The sequence below is a fragment of the Mytilinidion resinicola genome, assembly GCF_010093595.1.
Source record: "Mytilinidion resinicola strain CBS 304.34 unplaced genomic scaffold BDZ99scaffold_7, whole genome shotgun sequence".
Taxonomy (NCBI): domain Eukaryota; kingdom Fungi; phylum Ascomycota; class Dothideomycetes; order Mytilinidiales; family Mytilinidiaceae; genus Mytilinidion; species Mytilinidion resinicola.
The window spans coordinates 1,640,876-1,650,374 of record NW_022985443.1 but is presented as its reverse complement, the minus strand read 5'-3'; the positions used below and the strand labels follow the sequence as shown (position 1 = coordinate 1,650,374).

At 44.2% G+C, this 9,499-nt stretch overlaps 2 protein-coding genes across 2 annotated transcripts; one reads left to right on the top strand and one right to left on the bottom strand.

Annotated features, from left to right (window-relative positions):
• The first annotated feature begins 2,537 nt into the window (after nucleotides 1-2,537).
• BDZ99DRAFT_440910 (FMN-dependent alpha-hydroxy acid dehydrogenase) lies at nucleotides 2,538-4,046 on the top strand. Its single transcript, XM_033717737.1, has 2 exons — nucleotides 2,538-3,221; nucleotides 3,270-4,046. Exons 1-2 carry the CDS (start codon nucleotides 2,609-2,611, stop codon nucleotides 3,878-3,880), a joined length of 1,224 nt encoding a protein of 407 aa, XP_033578864.1. The 5' UTR covers nucleotides 2,538-2,608; the 3' UTR covers nucleotides 3,881-4,046.
• Nucleotides 4,047-4,351: 305 nt separating this feature from the next.
• Nucleotides 4,352-4,978, bottom strand: BDZ99DRAFT_461862 (uncharacterized protein). Its single transcript, XM_033719711.1, has 3 exons — nucleotides 4,717-4,978; nucleotides 4,517-4,659; nucleotides 4,352-4,463 (listed from the first exon to the last, which is right to left on the bottom strand). Exons 2-3 carry the CDS (start codon nucleotides 4,616-4,618, stop codon nucleotides 4,395-4,397), a joined length of 171 nt encoding a protein of 56 aa, XP_033578863.1. The 5' UTR covers nucleotides 4,619-4,659; nucleotides 4,717-4,978; the 3' UTR covers nucleotides 4,352-4,394.
• Nucleotides 4,979-9,499: the final 4,521 nt, after the last annotated feature.

Below are 9,499 nucleotides of genomic sequence, written 5' to 3'. Positions count from 1 at the left end.
TATCTATCTATCTATCTATCTATCTATCTATCTATCTATCTATCTATCTATCTATCTATCTATCTATCTATCTATCTATCTATCTATCTATCTATAAAAACCTATCTATCTGTTAATCTAGGGGGTGTGTTAGAATATAATAAGCGCTATATTTCTAAGCTTCTAGAACTATCTAGAACCAGATGGAATCTTATAGAAAGATTCTCTTATGAATCAACTGTATTTGTAATATATAGAAGTATCTAGAATATGCTAGTATAAGCATTACAAACTATGCTTTTAACAAGCATAGAGAAACTTCTAATACTTATATATTCGAGTATATAGAGGCCCAACCTCCATAAGATGGAAGGATATCTAATTCAATTAATTCAACTTCCATCCTGCTACCGCTCTATCTGTTGATCCTTCCTATACAACCTTTACATACAAACATCAACGTTGCTTTATATACTATATAGCATAAGTTCTTTTCTAAGAAGTAATAGTAGGTTTAGGCTTTAAATCCCTTACGTCTCGCCGACCCCGATAAAGTTACATGTTACGTATCCTTTTCCCTTACATATTGTCGGTACTTTCTCCTTAACGTGTTCTGCGGGCATCCTGCCCACCCCACCAAGCCGCCACGCCGAATATTGCGAATTGCTCAACCACGAACGATTGTATTTAGTGTAGCTATCTACTAGCTAGTTGCCTGCCGTCTAGGGCACGTACGTGCGTTGTGTTCAGTTGATTCGCACATGCTGCACCTAGGTTTTGCACGCTGCGGTCGCTTGGCCGCTGCCGCTGCTGGCGCCTCCTCTGCCTCTATTTGGGCAGCTTGTGCACGAGAGGCCACTTCTGTTCCTAATAGAACCCCTCCTTTAGCTACATACTTGCGCTTCCTTGCCCTCTTTTGTTTCTGGCGCTTATTTTCTATGCGTGCCGTCTCAAGTTCGCTTGTAAGCAGCACAGCGTTTGACATCGCCATTTCACACCCCTTAACGATCCCGCTAAGGGCTTGTTCTGCTTTACTTGATGGGCTATGCGTATGCCGGTGGAAATGGCGCTTTATTAAGGCTGTCTGCTTCTGTAGCTCAGCAATATTGTGAGGTGTTTCGGCTGCCAAAGATGCATTTGAGGACGGTGGACGGCGTTGGGGTGATGGCGTCTGAAATTCGGCATGCAGCTGCGATAGCACGCGCTCAGGGCTGTATGGAACAAGGCCAGTGGCTGCAAGCCTGCCTGTATATTATCTTGATGTAGCGCTGTTTGCCTGGCCTGCCTATATAGCGGCAGGAATTCGTGTTTATCAATGTGGTTGACACCGCGGCCCATAAGCTGTTCAACGCTGCGTCCATAGGCCTGCTTTAGCGTCGAGAAACAGCCTACATCAAGCGGCTGCAGCAAATGCGACGAATGGGCTGGCATGCATACAACAACGATGTTGTGCTCCATACAGAATTGATCAAATTCGGGGTTGACGTGGCTGCCGTGGCCATCCAGCACAAGCAGTCGATGCGTGCCAATCGTGCGATCCTTTGTATGCTCATGGAATAGCTTTAGCCAGGCAAGGCCAATCTCATTCGTCGTCCAGCCATTCTCACTAACGCCAATCGCCCAGTTGTGTGGTATAACCTCATACCAGGCAGCTTGGTGCACCTCAAAGATAACGAGTGGTGGAATCGCGATCCCTCTGGCATTGATACATTCGATAATTGTGACCCATTCTCGATTGCCCGGTTGTATAGTTCTAGGCCGGCCGGCCCTATCTGTTCCAGTAACAACTTTTGCAGTTGCAATAACACCCATCTGGCAGCCAGTCTCATCGAAATTCCAGGTATCCTTATCTTGAATTCCATATTCTGCCTTTATATTATGCACGAGTTTAAACCAGCCTCGAATAAGCACAGGATCTTCGCATTTAGCACGCTGGTAGTCGTACTTGCGATTCCATTTGGATTGTAGGTCATTATGACGCTTGATAAAGTCATATACCCATGGCTCGCCAACTGGGTAGCTAGTAGGCTAGCCATCTGCCGTACGAATGCGATTCGTGGCGGCATACCGCGTCGATCTGATGATAGAATCCATTGCTTGAGGCTCTCTTCTTGTGCAGGTGTAAGACGGCGATTCGATGCGATAGAATCGCGTTTTGGTTTGATGCCCTTGACGCGTAGCCGGGCGGTGCTCCGGGGCACGTCGTACGTGCTTGTTGCTTTTCGGAAACTTGTAATTTGGCCTTGTTTGTACGCTTGAATAGCTAGATCAATTCTGCCCTCTTTAAAGAGGTCTTCTCGTTGTTGTGGTGTAGGCATTGAGGCAGTAGTTGAGTAACGCGTCGCGTTTCTGCGATTTTTGATGGGGTGGGCAGGATGCCCGTTAGACCTGTTGAAATCAATTCGCTTCCTGCGCTCGTTTTTCACGATCTACGTCACTGGATGAAGTGCGCATCTCTATCTCGACGTTAAGGATTTATGTCGGACTTACCTGTATCCTGCGATGATGTCAGTGAACCACAAATTCAGGTAGCATGCTCCTAGCCTTATGTAGAAGTTATCTCATTTGTCTGTCCCGTGTCCAGTTCCCTTGCCTATCAAAAATCGTACTTCTTCTAAAGATCAACGCGATGCCTAACCAAAGCAACCACGAGGCATCACACGAGGCACCCTTCGAATACGAGAAGGAAATCTACAACAAAGGCCTCCAATTCGAGCGTCCATCACTCACTTTTCAATCAAATAAGTGGGAGAGTCTAGCCAAAGACCGCCTTTCAGCTGAGTCGTGGGGCTATGTTGGAGGAAGTGCCGGTACCGGTGAGACGGCAGCAAAGAATCGGGCTGCATTCCAGAAATGGTCAATCGTCCCAAGCCGCCTGGTAAAGGCAGAGTTTCCTGATCTCAGCGTGAAGCTGTTTGGTGAGGATTATCCGTTTCCCATCGCAGTTGCTCCAGTTGGAGTTCAGAGAATCTTCAATCCAGACGGCGAAGAAGCAAGCGCTGCTGCGGCGAAGGAGCAGCGATTTCCCTATGTCATGTCAACCGCTTCCTCGACAAGCATTGAAGACGTTGCGAAGGCCAACGGTACTGGAAAACGCTTCTTCCAACTCTATTGGCCAATGAACGAGTACAATCATATTACGAAGAGCCTTCTCCAACGCGCGAAAAAGTCTGGATTCACGGCCCTGTTTGTAACTCTGGACACGTACATCCTTGGTTGGAGACCGAGCGACATGGACAATGGTAATTTCTATGCAACGATATAGCAGTCAATACATGTTGATGAACTAGGGTACAATCCTTTTTTGCGTCCCGACAAGATCGGTGTCGAAATTGGCTTCACAGACCCAGTTTATCGAGCCCATTTCAAGGAGAAGCATGGGAAGTCAATCGAGGAAGACTTAAAGACGGCAGCCGGCGAATGGGCTAGCACAGTGTTCCCTGGTCATAGCCACTCTTGGGAAGACGTGAAGTTTTTGCAGGAGAATTGGGACGGACCAATCGTCCTGAAGGGGATTCAATCCGTCGCAGATGCGAGAAAGGCTGCAGAGATAGGTGTCCAAGGCATCGTGGTCTCCAACCATGGAGGTCGTCAGGTGGATGGGGGTGTAGCTTCGTTGGATATGCTGCCAAAGATAGTCGATGCAGTGGGAGATAAGTTAGAGGTGTTGTTCGACTCTGGTGTTCGATGTGGTGCTGATATAGCCAAGGCCCTGGCTCTTGGAGCAAAGATGGTGCTGATAGGTCGGCCGTACGTGTACGGGCTTGCCTTGGGCGGGAAAGAGGGTGTCAACCACGTCCTTAGAACCTTGCTGGGGGATCTCGATTTGACGTTGCATCTTTCTGGAATTCCCTCTGTTAACCCGAAGGAATTGAATCGGGATCGACTTGAGAAGGATTAGTGTTGGGCGGATCTAATAGTAGTCCCCCTTTCTCATGCCAGTACTGAAAAGAAGGGGACTACTAATCGCACACTCCCCCTCTCATTTGATCTTCTTATTAGTCGCGCCACCTAGACTAAATCTAGTTCTAGACCACTGAGATAATAATCCTTAAGCATCTTGCAGCATCTCACTATATCACGCGTGAATATCCCAAGTAACAACAACTTGCACAATATCAAATCGCACCGGGCACTCCGCGGAATGAAGTTCAAGCTGTTTTCAAACAAGCTAAAGATAGATAGAGATAGGAGCAGGGAGGATAGCATGCTAAGAATATCGATGGTGTAGTGTAGTAAGGAAGAGAGATGAAGACGTAGTATCAAGTCATAGTTGGTCTTTTACGCGAATATAAGGGCCGATAATCGATTGTATCAGGCCTGCATTCCTCAAATTGCTCTCTGTTATACATGTTCGGGCAGATTTTGCCCAAGCTCCCCAACCAACGCTTCTCCATCGACTCCCGCTTTCCACATCAGCTCGTAGCATTGTAAACCAAATTAACATAGTGAAAGCCTATTGTGTTCCCTAGCCCGCCCTTTGACTTCGTTGTTAGTTATATGATAACTCGACGTGCATATAAGAAGTGATACTCACGGCACAGGTCTGGTACTCTTCAAGTACAAGCAGCTTGATGTAGGCATTACTTGCTTTCAAACCCAGGCCAAATCCACCCGGTGATATAGAGAAGTCTGGCATGGTAAAGTTTGATGGTGGAAGGTTGGTCGGGTATGGGTTTCCTACAATAGTCAACATCAATCTCCTGCCATAATACGAGGTTAGATAGAAGACGTTACCTGGGTAATTTGGCAATGCGAACTCCCCTAAGAATGTCCCTCGCGCCCAGGTGTTAGAAGGGTAACGTCTTGGCCACCCAGTCGGGCTAGCCCCTCGGTCGAGCCACCCCCTTTTTGATTACTCTTCGCTCCACCAACTCCTAACGTCTACCTCAATAGCTCAACAAGTTGTACACCAAATATGGCCCCACCTACGTCAAACGATGCGCAGCTTTCTGCAGAAGAGCGGCTACAGCTTGCCCTTAATGCATTTCGCCAGGGGACGGTCCCATCGCTATTCCAAGCCCATAAGCTCTTCAACGTGCCATATTCAACCTTAAAAGCGCGCAACGCCGGCAGACAATCAGCTCAAGCCTCTTAGCAATTACAACAACGTCTATCTGTACAGGAAGAAGATGCGCTTGTTAAATGCATACTTTAAATGGCGGCCTGGGGCTGGCCAATCTCAATTATATACTTAGAGGGCCTGGCTGCCAATATACTTCAAAAGAAAGGCGATTTTAAAATACTTGGCTATAACTGGTATAAGAACTTCCTCTAACAACATCCGAATATTAAGCCTAAGCTTACTTACTGCCTTAATTAATTAAGAAAGGATACTGCAGATTATTAAGAGCTGGAAAAGTGGTTTTCTCTCTATAATAAAACTATTAAGAAATATAGAATTTTTATTAAGGATTAATATAATATAGATAAGAAAGGCTTTATAAAAGGCGTAGGAAATAGCTGCAAAGTTTTTCTTCCTATTTAAGAAGAGAAAGCTTAGTTAATTTAACCTAGAAATTATAATTAGGTATTAACTATTATAGCTATTAATATAAGCAGCTACGCAGTTCTACTATATATTATCTTCTAAGGTAAGCAGATATAGTAATCCTGGATTAACGCATTAATTAATTCCTATACTATTATTTAAGTTAGCCTAGCCGGCTAATAGATTGCAATATTACTCTATATTAGCTTAAGCATTTTAACAGCTATATAAAGCCTATTAGTAAGTACCGGCTCTTAATTCTAGATAGCTATAACTTATATATATCTTTTAAATTTATGCAGTATTATAAGGATATAAAGATTATTACTCTCTGCCTACTACCCTACTCTGTAAAGGTATATAAGGCACGTGGTGAAATAGTAAAGGTTTAAATAGGTGTTGTATTACTAATTAGTATATAGTCTTATTAAGATTATCGAGTTTACGGAGCGAGGCAGCGGTCTTAATATACCTCAGTCGTTCTTTATTAGAACGTAGTCTTTGTTGTAATAAAGAGTTAACGTATTCCACAAGCGAGCCGTCCACCCAAGCGAGCCGTCCACTTCATTACGAAAACGCGACGCGTCAACTTCCAACCACCATGCGTCGACAACACAACGTGCAATCAATACAAAATGAAGGTCGAATATGCATGGCTATCGCAGCAATCAATCGGCAGCAATTTACAAGCGAACGGCGCGCTATTACAACATATGACGTCCCCAGAAGCACACTTCGAGATCGACGCGCTGGAACAACCCCACGACGCGATTCTGAGCCTAATTCGAAGAAGCTTTCAAAGCTAGAGGAATCAGTTATCACTCAACATATACTCGACCTGGATTTGCGAGGATTTCCGCCTAGCTTGTATGCTGTACGAGAGATGGCCAACAAATTGCTTGCTAAGCGCGCCGCCGGCCAAGTTGGCAAGAACTGGCCAGAGAACTTTGTCAAGCGAACACCTGAGCTTAAAACACAATTTAATTGAAAGTACGACCGTTAAAGAGCTCTATGCGAGGATCCAAAAGCTATTAGCAATTGGTTTGAGCTTGTGCGCAATATAAAAGCAAAGTATAGCATCCTGGATAAAGATACACACAACTTTAATAAAGCCGGCTTCCAAATAGGTGTCATCTTAACGGGCGTAGTTATAACAGGCTCTAAGCGCCGTAATTATCCAAAATCTGTGCAGCCAGGCAATCGCGAATAGACAATAATAATCTAAGGTGTTAATGCCTGTGGATGGGCTATTCCACTATTTATTATCTTTGCAGGCATATACCACCTTTCTATATAGTATAAGGGCAACAATATACCACCAGATTAGGTTATAGTAGTAAGCGATAATAGCTGGACAATAAATAAGCTTAGTATTACCTGGCTACACCATTTCAATGCGCATACAAAAGATCGCACGATAGGCACGCACCGGCTGCTAATTATTAATGGCCACGAGAGCTATATCTCGCTCGAATTCCAACAGATTTACAAGGAGAATAATATTATTAATCTCTGTATGCTAGCGCATTTATCGCACCTGCTACAGCCGCTTAATATTAGCTGCTTTATGCTAATAAAAAAGGCGTATAGGCGCCAAATTAAGGACTTAGTGCGCTACTATATTAACTATATCACTAAGCTAGAGTTCCTGCCAGCATTTAAAGCAGCTTTCTACAGCTTAATTATAAAAAGCAATATTTGCGCAGGCTTTTAAGGCGCAGGCCTTATACCACTTAATCCAGAAGCAGTGCTATTAAAGCTTAATATTAGGCTCCGTACGCTGTTGCCTCCGCCTGCCGCCGTGGAGGTTCTATAGGAATTAAAAACACCAAGCAACGCTCTTAAGCTAGGCTCTTAATCAGCTTTAATTTATGAGCGCATTTAAATGCATCAAAATAGCTCGCCTACAGCCATTCTTAACTCGCTTAATAGCCTCTCCAAAGGTGCTAAAAGCATGATGCATCAAGCTGCGCTGCTGCGCGATACCGTTACCAGCCTTCAAAAGGCAAATAAAGCCGCCACAAAGCGCAAGGCGCGCAAAAAAAAGCGCATTCAGAGGGAAGGAACTCTGATAATGGAAGCAGGCTCTCAAATAGCTGCTCAACGGCTCGAGAAGGACGCTCAAAGCAAAAAGCAGCAAGGTGGAGCAGGCTCTGATGGAATCGTGCGGCGCTGTGGGCGCTGCGGCGAGTCAGGGCACAACATTCGTACGTGCAAAAACGATGCAGAGGTTGCTGCAGATCAGGCTACAACTTGTATCTAGTTGATATCTATTGGCGTTGTGGAGCAATTAACGTTTGAGGCAGGTTTTCATGATAAAGTGGACGGCTCGCTTGGGTGGACGGCTCGCTTGTGGAATACGTTAACGTCTCTTTATTAAGACAAAGCCTCTTTATATACAATAAGTCCTTTATTAGGACAAAGAGTTCTTTGTTAGAATAAAGAATAATAAAGGGTTCTTTGTTAGAACAAAGGAACAAAGGAACAAAGGATCTATAAATAGATTTGTATCTATATATATATATAGATAATAGAACAAAGAAACATATTGCTTATTCTTGTTCTAATATACTCTACCTATATTCTCCAGCCACTTAATATTAGTATCTTTTTACCGGTTGCAAAGGCATATAAGAAGCAGATTTATAAGTATAGTATTTTTAGGGCAGAGCATATTTTAAATAAGCAATTTCTTCTCTTTTATTAACGCGTAATATAATAAGTAATAATAAAAATTAACATTGCTAGCGCATAGAGAAAGGCAGGCCTATTACCTTTTAATCCTGTATTAGTACTGCATAAATTTAGGCTAAAAACACCTCCTTTTATTAGTATAACTAATTAGAATAGTATATAAGTTAATATATAAGCAACTAAAGATTAATTAGATAAGATTAATACGCTTATTGCGGCGCTTCTTAAACAGGTTCCTCTCCAGCTTTATTCCACTGTTTTACTTCTACAAGATCTCTCTCTAACTGCTCTTACTAATAGATCTGCACTTTAAATTCTTAATAATAATCTTATAGAGAAGCAGAAGAAGAGTAGAAAGAGCCATATAAAGAAGTACTTTGGGGAGGCTCAGCAGCTTACTGTAGAGGAAGCGCTTTAAAAGATAAAGGAGCGTGAGGCAAAGGAACAGGAGGAATTAACGGCTAAGGAGAGAGCTGCAGCTCTACAAGGCAAAGGAGTCAATTCACTCCTCTGCCCCTGCAAGCCTCATACGCCACCCAATACGCTAACCGGGTGGCTCGACCGGGGCTGGCTCGAACGGGTGGCCAAGACGTTACAAGGATGTCGGATCTTGGGTGTTCAGATAAACCGTGAAATTGTAGCTCGACACGCAGTAGTCAGCCGCTGTTCTGTACTCAAAAGGGAAGATTGCTCCAGGTTTGACCTTTGTCCCGTTGGCTGGCGATATGATGGTAGCATCTGTTGCGAGGACTGTTACAGCCGTGAACACGGTGAGCCATAAGGTGGTAAATTGTAGCATAGTGATGACAAGAGCTGGCCGACTTGTAAGGAGCAGAGATTTCTTTATCTGTACGTTTGGCAGCGGATGTGTCCTTAAATGTACGTGAGCTCCATTATTCTCGTGGCGCATTAAGCTATCGGGAAAGTTGCTGATCATGATCTGTTGTGTTCAGGAGTTTACCGACCCGCATGCAGTCTGCCAGGGGTACACGCTCCCAATAATGTGGCTTAGAGAGAACGAACAATCTCTTACAGCGTCAAGGCGCATCCCATGAACTAGTGCGGATATCAAGCCACAAAAGTCAGCCGTAAAAGGGATAATCTGGACAAAAACGCTTCGCACGAGCAAGCTTTCAGCAGATTTAGCTTCGTCTCTCGGTAAAGAATACGTCTAGAAAAGGGCTTCCTCCGCTCTAATCCCACCTATTCCACCTGTGCCTTTAAATCTGCACTAGTTCACCGGATGCGCCAGAAGTACAATAGAAGTTTTTAAGACCTAGCTGGACCGATCTATTTATCACAATCATGCCTATAATGCGCCGCAAGCAATATAAA